The 16,818-nt window shown below is 36.0% G+C and overlaps 2 protein-coding genes across 3 annotated transcripts in view; one reads left to right on the top strand and one right to left on the bottom strand.

Annotated features, from left to right (window-relative positions):
* Positions 1–1,574: 1,574 nt before the first annotated feature.
* On the bottom strand, positions 1,575–6,265 carry LOC306869886 (uncharacterized protein). Of its 2 annotated transcripts, none has more exons than XM_079416813.1 (3): positions 5,849–6,265; positions 5,494–5,598; positions 1,575–4,072 (listed from the first exon to the last, which is right to left on the bottom strand). In XM_079416813.1, the coding sequence occupies exons 2-3, from the start codon at positions 5,540–5,542 to the stop codon at positions 2,196–2,198; spliced, it is 1,926 nt and encodes a 641-aa protein (XP_079272939.1). In that variant the 5' UTR covers positions 5,543–5,598; positions 5,849–6,265; the 3' UTR covers positions 1,575–2,195. The 2 variants fall into 2 exon arrangements, with proteins under 2 accessions (XP_079272939.1, XP_079272940.1); XM_079416814.1 differs by having other exon boundaries at positions 1,591–4,072; positions 5,494–5,595; positions 5,849–6,163.
* A 3,011-nt stretch (positions 6,266–9,276) lies between these two features.
* Positions 9,277–16,818, top strand: part of LOC306870457 (AP-1 complex subunit beta-1) — a 37,871-nt gene continuing 30,329 nt past the window's right edge. Inside the window, exons 1-8 of the mRNA XM_079417750.1 lie at positions 9,277–9,438; positions 9,882–9,936; positions 10,923–11,028; positions 11,157–11,292; positions 11,402–11,647; positions 11,728–11,918; positions 15,841–16,062; positions 16,265–16,385. Coding sequence (XP_079273876.1) covers positions 9,900–9,936; positions 10,923–11,028; positions 11,157–11,292; positions 11,402–11,647; positions 11,728–11,918; positions 15,841–16,062; positions 16,265–16,385 — 1,059 coding nt within the window. The 5' untranslated portion in view covers positions 9,277–9,438; positions 9,882–9,899. The remainder of the gene's footprint in view (positions 9,439–9,881; positions 9,937–10,922; positions 11,029–11,156; positions 11,293–11,401; positions 11,648–11,727; positions 11,919–15,840; positions 16,063–16,264; positions 16,386–16,818) is intronic.

The following is a 16,818-nucleotide window of genomic DNA, read 5'->3' on the forward strand; positions in this document are numbered from 1 at the left end:
TTGATATGAAAAGCAATATTAGGTACTCTGCAACATTTGAAATAGTGAATGGAATTCTCTTGAATGCACATGAAATGTTTGAAATGCCTACAGATATTATTTTAGAAGTGTATAATATGTGCATGATGTGAGATGATCTTTCTTCATAGTCTGGTTTTGTCTCACTTGGTCGCGTGTGACATTGCTTGCTTGCAGTGGTAGAAGTGCACATTGACCAGATTCCATTTCATGTGCAGGAGGCATGACGGAAAGCTGCGGAAATAACTTATCATACCATACACAAATGTATTTATTAACCTATGTAAACATTTCAAGTTTAGATTTGGTGCGTTTCTGCCATATAAGCGAGATTGATTGTGTTGATGTCCTTTAATAGCCTGTAGTAATACAGTTTTCCAGATTTACAAAGAGGCAGCACTGAAGTCCCCTGTATGTGCAGCTGATTCTTTTTAATGGTGCGTGAAGAACAAAGAACTTAGTAGTGAGTATACTGGGGACTTTAGTGCTGCCTCTTTGTAAATCTGGAAAACTGTATTAGTACAGTATACTACAGGCTATTAAAGGCCATAGTGCCAGTGCTACAGGGAGTGGTGTTTAGATGAGTTTATAAATATGCTGTGTTAAACCTCTCAATAACACAACACACACACACCAAAAATGACAGAGAAGACAAAAGGGCAGTTCATCATCCGATCATAGATATGTGGATATTCCTTTATCAATTCTGCTTGAAGTATATCGGTGACTTTAGGCTCTTTGGACACAGAATTTGGTGGGCATGTGCTGTGCATTTGATGAAACCCAATCCAAATTGCCCTTGTCTAAGATGAAGGAATTAATTCTGAATGCAAGCAATAAAAATGGACAAAAAGTTAGATAAATAGATTATTTAATCCAGGGCTCGGTCCTGCAGAGTTTAGCTCCAACCCTAATTAAACACACCTGAAACAGCTAATCAAGGTCTTATGCTGCCTTCACGTGCTATCGGAATTAATGTAAATACAAGTTTCCTAATCGGAAATTGGAACGGCCTCTGAAGTCGTATTTACTACTTGGAAATAATTTTGATACCTGAGTTTCAACATGTGAATTAGAGGCAGGTCATAAACTTTAAACATGATGGAGGGGACAACCATTGCTGCTCACAACAACTACATCCCTTTGTCTTGTCGCTAAAGTAGTGTATTTATAGGCTAGACGTGAACGATCATCCGAAGCATATTGTATGTTTTATAAGCAGTGAAATAAACATATATTTGACTGAAATTCCAGAATTGTCAGCAAACTGCATGTATAGTGCGGTGAATGTTTATATGATTGTCAATCAATGGGATGCTACATTTCAGTCATTAAAGCACTTGAATACGACAAGCTCGTAATCATGACTTCATAAGTGGGAAATAGGAAATATCCGATAGCACGTGAAGGCAGCATTACTTGGCATAATAGAAACGTCCGTGCAGGTGTGTTGAGGCAAGTTGGAGCTAAACTCTGCAGGACACTAGCCCTCCAGGACAGAGTTTGGACACCCCTGGTTTAATCAATGAGTAATTGAAACAAATACAAAATAAAGTAAAGGTAAAACCAATGAGAAGGTCTCTATCTTTAATGACTTTAAAGATAACTAAAACATCTCAAGACAAGAGTTACCAGTTACAAAACTACTTGATAGAAGCTACAACATGCATCATAATATGGTAAATAACTGGCAGAATAGCTAGATGTTCCAAATACAATGACAAACAAGTTAAAATACATATATCGTATGTCTCTAAAATTGTCTAAAAGTCTTTGCTTCAGCTTCCTGAACTACATATGAGAGCACAAGAACATAATGTAAACAACTAGCATAAAGTAGAATAACTGAACTAAGAGTAATACATATGCATAAGAAAATTACATGAAACTTGAGAATAAAACTTTTTGGGAGGAACTCCGTCTCTGTGGGTATGTGAAGCGTACAATTGAAACTGATGGGAATGAAGATGAACTTTGTTCACAGCTGCAACAACTTTGAATGATACTGATCCTCATCCTCACACTCACTGTGGCTGGTTAGGGCAGATTTATACAGAAGAGAGCTTACGGTGATTTCATATATTTGTGTCTTGTATGACTGCGTAGAGAAGCTAATTTACTAAAACTCTTCTCACTTGGAGGGCAGCGTTTGCAGCTTCTCTCTAGAATGGATCCTCTCATATTCCAAATGAAGAGAATACCTTGTCACAGTGTGAACACTTGTAAGATTTCTCTCGAGTGTGACTTGTCTGGTGCTGTTTCAGTTCAGTATTTGTAAAAAAAGACTTCCCACACTCAAAGCACATAAAAGACTTCACAGAGCCGTGTCTCTTCTCGTGCAGTTTAAAAACACTCAGCAGACTAAAACTCTTGTCACACAAAAGACAGAAATAATTTCTGACTTTGACATGAACTTTCAGGTGGCTCTTCAGGCCTGATTCCAGATTAAACCCTTTGCCGCATTGATCACAGTAAAACGGTTTATGTTCAGAATGGGTATATAGATGTTGTTTTAGCGTGTAACTATGTGTGAAACTCCTACCACACTCATCACACGTGTGTGGCTTTTCTCCAGTGTGGATTTTCTTGTGTACCATAAATTGTGATCTTTGTGTGAATTTCATCCCGCACTGCTCACATGTGTACGGCTTCTCTCCGGTGTGAATTCTCATGTGAATATTTAGTGAGAATTTGAGTGCAAAACTCTTCCCGCACTGATCACATGTGTGTGGCTTCTCTCCAGTGTGGATAGTCATGTGTACCATAAGGCCTTGTTTACTTGTAAAACCCATCCCACACTGATCACACGTGTGCGGCTTTTCTCCAGTGTGAACCAACATGTGGCTCTTCAGGGATTGCTTTAGAGAGAAACTCTTTTCGCACTGATCACACGAGTAATCCTTCTCTCCAGTGTGGATAAGCATGTGTCTTTGAAGATGTTCTTTTCGTGTGAAACCCTTCCCGCATTGATCACATGTGTGCGGCCTGTATTCAGTGTGGATTGTCATGTGTTGCCTAAGATCTCTTTTGCATCTAAAACTCTCCCCACACTGATCACATACATGTGGCTTCTTTCCTCTGTGGATTTTCATGTGTGATAACAGGCTTCTTTTGACGTCAAAACTCTTCCCACATTGATCACATGTGAACGATGTCTCTCCAGTGTGGATCGTCATGTGTCTCTGAACGCTGTCTTTTCGAGAGAAACTCTTCCCACAGTGATCACACGAGTATGGCCTCTCTCCGGTGTGGATCTTCATGTGCTCCTTAAGGTGTACTTTTTGTGAGAAACTCTTCCCACACTGATCACATGTGAATGGCTTCTCTTCAGTGTGGATTCTCATGTGTATCCCAAGTTGGCCTTTGAGTTTGAAACCCTTGCCGCACTGGTCACACGTGTGTGGCTTCTCTCCAGTGTCGATTTTCATGTGTTTCTTCAGGTCTTCTCTGCATGTGAAACTCTTCCCACATTGATCACATGTGAACGATGTCTCTCCAGTGTGGATCGTCATGTGTCTCTGAACGCTGTCTTTTCGAGAGAAACTCTTCCCACAGTTATCACACGAGTATGGCCTCTCTCCGGTGTGGATCTTCATGTGCTCCTTAAGGTGTCCTTTTTGTGAGAAACTCTTCCCACACTGATCACATGTGAATGGCTTCTCTTCAGTGTGGATTCTCATGTGTGTCCCAAGTTGGCCTTTGAGTTTGAAACCCTTGCCGCACTGGTCACACGTGTGTGGCTTCTCTCCAGTGTCGATTTTCATGTGTTTCTTCAGGTCTTCTCTGCATGTGAAACTCTTCTCACACTGATCACATGTATGCGTCTTCTCTCCATTGTGGATTATCATGTGTTCCTTAAAGTGTTTTTTGTGTGCGAAACTCTTGCCACATTGATCACATGTGTACAGTTTATCTTCTTCAGCGTGGATCCTCACCTGCTGCCTAATGGCTTTTTTGTGTTTCTGCTTCTCTCCTGTATGAATTCCCTTGTGAAGAGAGCCGTTGACAGATTTTTTGGCTTTTTTTCCCCTTTCCTTGTTCTCTTCCATCAGGTCTAAAATAAACATATTATACCATTACAAATCAAAATATATATCAATTAAAATTGAGCCCCACAGTTAATAAACTTATAAACTTAAACACAGACATCTTATCACGTTATCATGTTTGATGTGCAATAACTGCACAAATATGTGCATTTTTATGAGCATGATTTGTAATGTTAAAACAATAATTCTGGGACATGCTGCAGCTGCCTTGCAAAGTCTTTTCTTTTTTCATTACTTTTAGCGTAAGAATGAGGAAAAGTTTAACTGAGCGATTTTTTTGAATGCCCTTTTAACTCAGAAATATGTCTATCTCCACAGTGTCTACTTAATTACAGTAAAAAAATTCAAAAGTCATTTTGATATTTAGTTGTTTTAGCTTATTTTAAAGCATTTTACATCTTGAGGCCCCTTGGAAGTTTGTTGAGGCCCCCTTGTGGCCCCGAGCAACTGCACGCCCCACACCCATCCATCCACCCACCCACCCACCCACACACACTCACACACACACACACACACACAGTAACATGAGTAAGATGGTGGTTCACTGCCAAGGATATACATTTTTTTTTAAATGGATTTTAATGGAAGAGAGGCTTCGGGAAACTAAATACCTTGCTTTTAAGAGAAAACCTCTTTTTGCTTAATGAGTTAACATCCTGTTCTCTAATCTTCATTGTCTTTATTATCAAACAATTATTTTACAGTGAGCTACAGCTTGTCTACAACAAAAATGCTGCTGTATTAGCTAGTATCAAAAACTGCATACCAAGATGTTTCACTAGTATAACTATAATCTCTGATATATAAGAGATTTGATCACTAAAGTCATCGCATCACTGCGACTTTCATTAGAAGCTCTTATTCTCATAAAAACAATCAGCGACCTGAAATTCATGCATACACATCGGCTGAACAATCCTAAAATATGTATCTTTTTATTTAACATGTTATGACCAAGAAATACCATTTGAGACAGTTCATGGTTCACGTTATTGCTGATTTGAAATACTGTATGTTTGTTTGTTGTTTATGTTTTTTAATTGTTATTTCCCCATTCAAACAGACACAAGTTGGTCTTGCATGACTGAAATGGCTTTATGACTCACACTGTGTATGCATTCATGAAATGCAAATATTTTATTTAAAACTATTTTTTGGCTTCTGCTCATATGTGTGGATTATGAAGAAAAATGCAACTTCAAGTCTGATCTCAGTGTGCTAACACCACCAGAAATCCGCTGGACATATGACATAAATGATAATTTACTGGATTGGGCACACTCTCTGAATAAAAACAGCGTTGCTTCAAGAAAATGCTTGAACTGAACCAGTGTATTCCTATGAAGCCATTCATGGCACATGTTTTGTGTGAAAGGGCCTTTAGAATTTACAATTGCCTAATGAAGAATCAAGAACAGACACCAACCTCTTTTTTCTTCAGTCTCATGCTGTTTTGTTCTGCAAGGATCCCTCATGTTCTCACTGTCCTCTCCTTTCAAGTGTGAATTGTGATTGTTGGGTGGTAGTTCTGCTAAAAACAAACAAAAAAAAGTTACATTTCCAACAAGAAATAATAGTAGCGTATTTCATAATATGACTGTGAGCATGTTTTGTTTGCTTAAAACAAGGTATTTCTTGTTTAATGCAAATAATTAAGAAAGAAAGCCTGATTCAAAGTTTAAAAAAACAAAGAAAGACTATATAACATGCTACGTAATATGCAGGCAATCCTGTAATATGCAGGATTTCCTTTAACAAGAAGTTAAAATTAAGTTACTTACATTTTAGACACAATATTGCCCGATTTTGCTCTATAGTCGACGAAAAAATCTAAATAAAAAAATAAATCACAGCACAGCCGTTGCGCGTCTTCAAGCAATATACAGTAGGCTAGTGATTGAATCCGTCTTTTGAATGCTTTAATGACCCCTTCAGTCTTCACAGGTTAGGCTACTTCTCAGGCTGTGTCCTTCCTAGACCAGCTCTTTTGAGGCTGACCAACCCCCACCTCACACCCCCTTTAAATACCCGAGCTTAGTGTCATGAAAGCCACTGTTTTAACACTGATCGTTCACACATCAGATTTGAAAAAGTCTGGAGAGATGGGTGTGTAAAGCAGTGGAAAACAGAGAGCGGGCATATTCAAATGTAGCACTGTGTCCAACCGGCCCGCGAGACGCAACCAGCTCCGCTCGACTATTTCTACATGAAGAGAGCAGCGCGTCAAAACAACGGAGCTGTGCACACCTCAAGCTCAGGCTCGCTTACTGTATGATCTCTCGGCGTTTTATCCTCTAATATTTTTATTTAGAGCCAAATGCTTCGTGCAAGCCCTTCCCGTGTGCGTTGCTGCAGATAACGCGGTTATTTTAACAACAGTATATGGGGCGAGCGGCAAAATACTTGATACTTTCGCAGAAAACAACAATAATGCTGGAATTATTGTAAATTTTTAAGCATCACATATGACTTTGAACCCAGTTTGTGATAAGAAATTTTTTCATCAACACTTTTAATCAGCATGTAAAGATAATTTTAAAATACACAATTTTTAAAAATGGGAAAATTCGTTTTTAGATAGTTTGGAAAGTCACTAATTAACTTTGTTTTCTGCACATGATGAGAGTTTCGATTATGTAAAAGGCTACATTATTTGTTTGTATTTAGTACTCATTTTAAGCAAAATATAAAAACGGTCCAGCCCTTATTTCTATATCTAATTGAAAAAAAGTCTGATAAAACATCTGATCTTACTATTTAATATTCATATCTAATTGGGATAAAATATTTTATTTATTTTTCTTTTTTTTTAAATTCTCAGACCCAATATCCTCATTTGTAATGACTATATCCATAGTTTATAGATTTGGAACTTTAATTGAATACATCTGGTGTAGAGGATGATTTGATGAAAAAAAAAAAAAAGCTAACTTAAAATTAAGGCAACCAGCTTCAGCAGATTTTTGAGTTCTCTCAACTTATTTTTGTAGGAGATTCTCAACTTTTTGTTGTATAAACTTAAACAAGTTGAGAAAACTCAAAAATCTTCGGAAGCTGGTTGCCTTAATTTTAAGTTGGCTCAATTTTATTTATTTTTTTACAATGCAATGAAACACAGACATCTGCACACCTACAACACACTCGTTATGCAGAAAATGCAGTTTTAAGTATTTGCACATGTAAGAATTACAGAACCTCAGACACTTTGAACCTCTGAGATGGACAACACACACACATTAACATACAGCCATCTGTCTCCACATCCCACTGAGAGAAAATGTGGGGAAATGCCTCTCTCACATATGCATCAGTTCCTTTTCATCCCCTTCCTTCCCCTCACCCATCCTTCCCTTCACTCAGCTCACTCAGAATGGTCGATAATAGAATATAATGTTCTACATGAATGCAAGTGATATTTATAGTCATGTTTGGTATCATTTGAATTTTCTCAGGGCGTCTGGTACAATGGTCTCATTCTTACAAGAAGTAAACTAAAAGGTAATACAGATCCTAAGAGTTTAGAGATGTATTTCACACTGTAGAGGGTGGGTCAGTTCCCTACCTTTCATGCTAATTACCTTCTGTCCCAAAAGATGTTAACTTGACCTGATCAAAGCAAATTACAATTGTTAGTTCCTGTCTCCATTTCGGGGGATGTTTATCTTGGTCAGGGTACTTAAGCAAATGTTGCAAAAGGATCGGCGCGATTCTGTAGCCAGAAGCCGTGGTGTCTCGATATACTTCACACTATGTATTTCTATAAAGTCAGGTATGCATCCTTTACTCGTAGATTTATCTTTGAGAATTCGATGTTTTGTATTGATATGATTTGATCTCTTTGAATTGGCATAACACATACAGTATTTACCTGACTGATAATAAATTGTTACCTTTGACCTTATTCTGTTTTACTCTGTAATTATTGACTCTAGTAAATTATGTTGTATCCTTGTTAAAGACATGAGCAACCGAATGAACGAGTAAATATAAAGTCAAGAGTTAACTAGAATAACCAAATATCAGAAGAATACTAATTAGAATACTAATTTGCATTTCAAGCTAAATACGAGGTCATAATAAAATGGAGTCAGATTAAATAATAAAATGGAGTCAGATTAGAGTTTAATTTAAATTGAAGAATTTTGCACATTGAAAAGACCGAACACGCAGGAACCCTTCATCCACCATTGGATACCTTCTTTGGGCCAAATGTGTGGACCTTACACACATTTGTGGTATCTTTTGAAGGAAGACATTTGGAGCGACATTTTCCCCAAGTTTCTGAATTTTACATTCAGAAGAAATAAAGTTACAAGGTTTTTTGCCAGGGACCTCAGGATTTGAGGACTAGAGAAAGCTATACTTTTACATGCACCACATGTAAAAACATTCTTTTTCATTTTAAAATAATTTTAATTTCATGGTGTTAAATGGTGTTTTTATTTAATTTGTAAAAAAAAAAAAAAAACTAAAAAAGAGAGAAAAGCTGCGATCTAATAAAACTATTGCAATATTTTTTTCATTACAGATAAGCTGATTATATAATTTGTAGAGATATATTTAAAACATTTTATAATAGTATTAAATATATAGTATTACATATAACTAATGAGAATATCTATTTGAATATTTAGGCCCATTTTTTAGAAATGGTATGCCTTTTATGGTTTAGATCACTGTTATTTTACAGCATACACATGATGCCATATGAAGGAGCAAAATAAATCAGTAAAAGTTTTTACAAAGCCAGTTTTGTCTGTTTTCCCACCATATGAGGCCTTTAAATCTCTTTTTTTCTTTTTCTAGAAAGCTGTTAATTTAAAGACTCAATGACAGATTAACAGACAAACATTTTAGGTGAAATTTCTGAATAGTCCATTTATACATAGTATGATCCGTCAATGTTTAATTATCCAATGAAAAAACCCAAGTACAACAGTAATGTGATTGTGCTGTAGGCCTGTGCCATACTTCTACAATACAATCAAACATAGATGTAGTGTTGGCACTGGCAGTGTATAAGGATACAATCTAACAGCATTAAACAAAAGAAAAAAAAAAGGGGGGGGGCTCTTTAGGCACAAATATTTTGGAATCTAGTCTAGATTGCTTGACTTTATGTAGCCCACTGGCAATCTGAGACAAACAACAACATTTGACGTGATATTATTATACCCTAAAGTCCTCTGTCTGCTTCCGGTGTAACATCAGTGTGGTTCCGACCTCACGCGCTCTTCTCGTTCGTTGGTTCCGCGCTTCATCTTGTTTTTTTCCGGGTGCTCTCCATCTTCCAGCGCCGACCAAAAGCAGAGGCAGCAGCCGCATCTCCCATCTCGCCGGGAAGTGCTCCAGTAACCGAAGATCATCCCTTGTGCGTATCTGATTTTTTTGCGTTTTCATCACTTGTTTGCATTATAGTTTGTATAGGACAGATGTCTGTATTTCAGTCGATGAAGGTCCTGCTTCCAAGGTTTTCACTAGCCTAGCATAGCTGGATCATTTTTGGGTCACGCCCAATTAATAAACTTAACAGTCATTACATTTGTGAAGTACAGCTGCAAATATTGATATGTTTGACATATTTTCAGTTTATGTAATCCTTTGTAATGCAAGGCTGTTTTATTGTGTTGTTGTATGCTCATGGTCAACACATAATTGTCCCTGATGATTTCATTCGGAATTACAGGCATGTTTCAAATTGTATCTAATCTAATTTCATGAAAATTGCCAGCTGTCAATAAAGTATATTTTGAGATTATATAATTGCTTTTATGTATGTTGATATGTAAATGCGTTTTATTTGCTCCTCTTCAGATCTGAGAAGCTTTCAGAATGACTGACTCCAAGTATTTTACCACCAACAAAAAAGGCAAGTAAAGAGCTTAAATTTGTTAATTTAGGCTATGGGATGGTAATAGGATTTAAAAAGAACTGATCTAAAACCCCTGAACAGTTTACGTACAGTTTAATATGATATTTTCTGTATCCTGTTTTAGACCATGTATGTTCAGTTCTGGTATTTCGTTCTTTATTATGAGTCATGATAGTTTAGAGAGAAATTTGGGTCGAACTGAAATCCTGAGATGATAAAGCTATTTTATAATGAACCAAGACTGAACTCAAAACCCAACTCCATATAAAAATAATTATTTGTAATAAAAATGTATTATTATTACTACAATGTCTTCAGATCCCATGATATACTTAAATTATGAACTGGAACAGGATCATACATTATTATCATACATTATACTATCTCTATTCCAGATTATTGTAAATCCTGCATTGATTCATTATTACAGATTCCCCCAACCTCCCACACGTAAAAACTCATCAGATCTGCACAAATCATAGAGGCTAAAATACACATTTTGGTTTCAAAATGTGAATTTCACCAAAAGCCACTGACTTTGAGGCATTATCAGTTCTGTTCCTGCAATAATCAAAAATCTGAAAGGCTCATGCACCTTGCTTTGAATGTGCATGATGCCTCTGTGTTTGCACACTCATTTCTGTAAATGACCTAAGTAGAAATCTTTTCAGTTTGCATACAGGCATTCTGACACGCCGTCTATCTATATTAAGTGTTGATTTTTTTTTACATTTGTATCAGGAACACTTTAGCTATCATTTCTGATTAATTTAAAAGTGAAAATGTTGCTATTTTAAAATCTAGTCTAGTAAATATTTCAAGGATTAGTACAATAGTAAACAAAGTTTATTTTGACTAAATATAGTGTATTTTTGTATAGAATAATTGTGAATTTAATACTACTCTTCATAGAACTTGTATAAACATTAGCCTCTGAAAACTTCAGATCAGATGAACACTAATCATGTTACTGTCTGTTACAGGTGAAATCTTTGAGCTGAAGGCCGAGCTGAACAATGAGAAGAAGGAGAAGAGGAAAGAGGCAGTGAAGAAAGTCATTGCAGCCATGACAGTGGGCAAGGATGTCAGGTGCTTTGACTGACTCATGTATCACCATTACTGAATCAGATATGCACTCTTACTTCCCACATTTCTTAAAAGATGATTATTTTGACCCTAATAGTTATGCTAATACCTTTTATACCTTGTTTCTTTAGTTCCTTGTTTCCAGATGTGGTAAACTGCATGCAGACTGATAACCTGGAGCTGAAGAAACTGGTTTACCTGTACCTTATGAACTATGCCAAGAGTCAGCCTGACATGGCCATCATGGCCGTTAACAGCTTTGTCAAGGTGAGAATTGGTGTTAAAATTTGGATCAAATTTGGACATCAGTGTACAATCATTTTTGTAAAATTCCACCAGTAGGTCTGAAGTTATTCTGCCTTTTTTTTTTTTTTAGGACTGTGAGGATCCAAACCCTCTGATCCGAGCTCTGGCAGTGCGTACAATGGGCTGTATCCGTGTGGACAAGATCACTGAGTACTTGTGCGAGCCTCTGCGAAAGTGTCTGAAGGATGAAGACCCCTACGTGAGGAAGACCGCTGCAGTGTGTGTGGCCAAACTGCATGACATCAACGCCCAGATGGTAGAGGACCAGGGCTTCCTGGATTCTCTCAGGGACCTGATCGCTGATTCCAACCCCATGGTTAGATACTTTTGATCTAATTGTCCTAAATGTATACTTCCCCATACACAATTATTTACTGATATCTGATTTTCACAAAGGTTGTGGCTAATGCAGTTGCTGCCCTGTCTGAGATCAGCGAGTCTCACCCCAACAGCAACCTTCTGGACCTGAATCCTCAGAACATCAATAAGCTCCTGACGGCTCTCAACGAATGCACTGAGTGGGGCCAGATCTTCATCCTGGACTGTCTTTCCAACTACAACCCCAAAGACGAGCGTGAGGCCCAGAGGTGAGGGGATAAGAATCCTCATAGTCACTGGTTTCTTGATCTCTACAGGTGTATGGAGATTATGGAGAGCGAATGATTTTATTTTATTTATGTATACATATAGTTTTTGTATTTTATGTGTATCAGAAAGATTTGAATTTCTCCACAGGTTTTGTACCCTTTAGCCCAGGCTATTTTATTTATATAGCATATTTCATACCTAGTTAAATTTTAAAATGGGCCCAATTTGGAGAAAAAAATCTCTAATTGCGATTGCGCTTTTTCTTATAAAATTTTCAAAAAAAAAATTGCTTTGCTTTGCTTATTTGTAGAGCTTCACAATTTGGCCAAAACGGTGATTATAGCTAATCAATATGAATATAAAATAATGACTATTATTGTTATTATTATTATTATTATTAAATAAAATCTAAAACTTACTAAATAAAAACAAAAATTATAAATGACTTGTGAAATGTTAACATAAAATAATAAAATGGTAAAATATAATAATAATAATTTATTTTACAGCCTAAGTGTAAACTTACAACAATACTAATATTTATAGCTGTCTTAATTTTCAAACATTAAACCATTCAAGATTTATTTTTATGAAAAACTTAAAATTACATTTAAGAAAATCCAATGAACATTGCTTAGTTAGAGACTGCACAGGCAAACAGATATCGTTAGACCTTTTTTAGTTAACCTTAGTATGCATGGCAACCAGTATCTAAAATCTTTAACAGTCTGGAGCAGTTATGTAGTTTACAGGTTTTCTTTCTGTCCTGTTACTATGAATTTGCATTGCAAAAAAATACTGAAGTGGATTAGAGACAGTAAAAAGCCTGTTGTCTGCTTAGACAGGTTAAACTGAGACATGTCAGAGCAGTTTTCTAGCCGGTAAATGTCAACAAGCTGATTCTTGTACTTGTGATTGTCAAAGAAGATTATATACCAGACATATGATAATATTGCTGTTTATTTTGCTGTTCTGCAAGTAGAACAGCAAAATGATTAGTGCTACCTTAGAGTGAGCTGTTACCATTAATTTAATTTCCTCAAAGTTAGGCCTATTTTAAGATGAAATTTCATTAGAGCTGAGGTTTTATTAACATGATAGTCATTTTCCTTTTCAAGCTGTTATTTAGAGAGAAACAGATTTTAGGGCTGCAACAACTAATCGATAAAATCGATTATTATCGATAATGAAAATCATCGACGACGATTCTCATTATCGATTAGTCGGGTCCAGTGTTGCCAGATTGTGCGGGTTGCCGCCCAATTGTGCTTGTTTTGATCAGAATAATGGAGAATAACGCATTGGGCGGGTTGACAAAATTTGGGCTGCTTTTAAAAAATGTAAACCCGCCCAAGCTGCTTTTTTCTTCGCTTTTATCTTTAATCATATTATTTTAATATGTTCAAACTCAAAGTATCACAGTAAAATAATGTGTAGCTCAGTCATCAACTCATTTTTCCATAGCCTAACGGAACCCTAATTGGTTCAGTTTAACAGAGACTTGTCAATCAATTTACCATCTTTTATGTTGGTGAGATGTGATGAATCTTGAGTGACGGGGTTTTGGCGCTATAAAGGGCAAGATTTAAATGTTCAGCTATATTCATTCATTCATTTTATTTAAGTGATTGCGATGGCAAAGTGGCCTAAATATACACGGTAAAGAGTCTAAGAGTGACTCAAATCTGAATGAATAGAAGATTTCTAAATGTAATTGTAACTGAAATAAGAGAACAGTTGAATGACTTAATAAAAATTGAAAACTGAATATGGGACTATACGATGCTGTTCTGCTTCAGACCATCTTTTAAACCGTCCAGACTCTACTCTGGTATGCATTGACAGCTGCTGGACTTGAACAGTTTGGACTGTGCAAAGTTCTGCATTATGTTCTAAAATGTGTACTTCGTGAAATGATCAGATGCTGCGGGAGAAATACGTGATCCAAGCTGCCCATTTTGAGAATTCTTAATTTTAAGCTTTAAGCTAACCTTAATGCATTAGTGTAATGGCTTGCCCAGTAATGCTCTTTGACAGATGCGTGTGTGTCCTCAGCACAAACACTATCAGTTTACGGTCATGTCCTTATCTGTAAATGTCAAATATTTATGCAAGTATTTCCATTTTTGCGTAAAGGCCCATCCTGACAGTCTGTGTTGAGTTTTCTTGTTTTTTACTGATTGAGTGTTGATGCGTGCACTCGCGTCAGACAGACGGAACACAGTAGAGAGGGAGACAATTAATATTCAGCGCAAAAACATTCGTTGTGCTGAAATATCTGTTGTTGTACGTTAAATTAAGGTTTAAAAGTCAACATGTAGTGCACGTATTTTATGAGTAGGAACTGTAATAGGGATAACTGCGTGTAATTATCTGAATATAAATATCAGACGCTTCATAGGTGCTTTTAAAGGATAAAGAAATGACAGTAAAGACGACTAAACTAGGCTATATTCACTAGCCTATATACAGTGCTTAACACATTTATTAAAACAAATTTATGTAAGGTTTTAAACAAACGATGTAAGGTTTGTGCCACTGCTGCTCTATATTGGTGATTACCAAAATCTTATTTTTTTTTAGCTTTCTGTATTGGTTAGTCCTTCCATATGTATAAGCTCTTTAGTAACAGTAGGCTATTTCTAATGCTATAATATAATTATTGTTGTTATCTAAGAAAGAAAAGCAGAAAAAATGTCAATCGCTTTATAGTGTTGTTTTTTTTTCAGATACACAATTACAGTCAAAAAGTACAATACCAGCAAGAATGCAAGCTGTTATGAAAGACATAGGAGGCCATTTTGTTATTATGTGAATAAATACTATTTAGTTGTTTGTTTGTTATTTTCCCAATAAATAACATTTTTATATTTAAATAGTTTTTTGACAGATTCCTAAAATATTTGTGTTTTCTCTTTATTATGACAGGTGGTCTAATAAATTGTTAAGCACTGTATGTTTCCATAGCATTCAGTTGGCACGTTTGTTTGAAGGACATTGGGCAGAATGTGGAAGTGTTTTTGGTCAATAAAAAAAGAAAGAAAATTGGGCTTTTTTTTATCCGATTAATCGGAAAAATAATCGGCCAACTAAGCGGTTATCAAAATAATCGTTAGTTGCAGCCCTAACAGATTTGTTGGGGGATAAGTCTCTGAGTGGAAATAGAGATTTGCCTTTCATTTTTAGGTGTAACGCTTCTTTGATTTAATTCATAGAATTCATATGTAATTTTTAGAGAAGCATGAAGAATAGTTCAATACAGGTCACACAAAGTGCTTATGAATTGCATAGATTATAACAGGAAGATCAAACTGAAGAAATTCAAATCAAGGATTTGTTTTTTAATGCAGGGATTGATTTATTCAGTCCAAGACATTTCAACAAATCACACTCTTTCTCTGTCTGAATGTTATTTATTAATATTAAATAATAGTAATGTCTTAAAATAACTGTAATGTTATTTTCTAACATTATTTTCTAACAAATGGGATAACCCCATTTGTCAATTTTGTCAGTACGGCTGAAATCACATGGTGAAATGTGCTATAACTTGCTATATGAATGAAGTATATAGTGTTTTTTTCTTTTTCTTTTTTTTTGGGTCAAATGAAAGTGGAAAAAAAAAAGCATCCAGAATAGAACCTTGAGGTACTCCACGCTTTATATTCCATTGACTTTAGTGAAACATTTTAAAATAATCCAAATCCATGGATCCAATTGTACAATTTTAATCCAAACAATAATTTGTTTTTGGATTAATAGGGGTTTTGTCTTCCATGATCAATTTATTGATGAACAATTTTGGCAGGAACTGCCTCAATAATAGAAAATATCTTTCTGAAAATAAAGATAGTAAACCTTTTCTGTAAAAAAAACCCCACCAGATCATCTTTCTGAAATCCCTTTTTCTGTCTCTTTTAGTATCTGTGAGCGTGTGACTCCACGTCTCTCCCATGCTAACTCAGCTGTGGTGTTGTCAGCGGTGAAGGTACTGATGAAGTTTCTAGAGCTCCTGCCCAAAGACTCTGATTACTACAACACTCTTCTGAAGAAGCTCTCTCCTCCCCTCGTCACACTGTTGTCTGGGGAACCCGAGGTCCAATATGTGGCCTTGAGGAACATCAACCTTATTGTGCAGAAACGGTTAGACTGCTCTCATTATATTTTTCAGCTTTTTTTTTAATTGTTTTCTGTGGCAGTAGTTTAATAGTTGTGTTAATCACTCATTGTCTTTACACACACGAGTACATTCTGTATTGTCACTAGATGGCAATATTGTCCAGTTGTCTGTTTGCTTAGCAGTTTTAAATGTTTTGACTAAGCCTGAATTTCTCTCTATCTGTAGGCCTGAGATTTTGAAGCAAGAGATCAAAGTGTTCTTTGTCAAGTACAATGACCCCATCTATGTCAAACTGGAGAAACTGGATATCATGATCCGCCTGGCGTCTCATGCCAACATCGCCCAGGTATTTCAAACTGTGTTTGACTCTTAGCTTTAAACACAGTGTGAACAGGATATTCAACAAGAAAACTACTCTGTAAAATGAGTCTGTCATTAGTCTTGTCATTTTTATTAAAAAAATGTAGGTGATAATTAAAAATAGTGCGGAAATTTTATTAAAGAAATTGTGGTTCAGTGTTGTATAGAAAATATTTAGAACTTTTCACTAATAAAACCAATGTTTTCCTCATCTATTAAGGAAACTTAAGCAGTTTTGAGGCTTGAATTGAGGAACTGATTAAACTGAAGAAAAAAAGGAAGAGAATTAGCTTAATTTTACAGTTTTATTTTGGCAGTGATTTTTAATTCCCAGCATGATTTGCATATGGCTGGATATGAAGACTAAATATTGAAATTTAGCGTGTTTTTGAATAAAGGAAAACATCTATTAATGTTTA

This window comes from Barbus barbus (assembly GCF_936440315.1).
Source record: "Barbus barbus genome assembly, chromosome: 5".
Lineage (NCBI taxonomy): Eukaryota > Metazoa > Chordata > Actinopteri > Cypriniformes > Cyprinidae > Barbus > Barbus barbus.

Coding starts and splice junctions, on each gene's coding strand:
- LOC306869886 (XM_079416813.1), bottom strand. CDS start 5,542: ATGAGGGATCCTTGCAGAACAAAACAGCATGAGACTGAAGAAAAAAGA. Junction 4,073..5,493: donor TGAGACTGAAGAAAAAAGAG/GTTGGTGTCTGT, acceptor TGTTTATTTTAG/ACCTGATGGAAGAGAACAAG.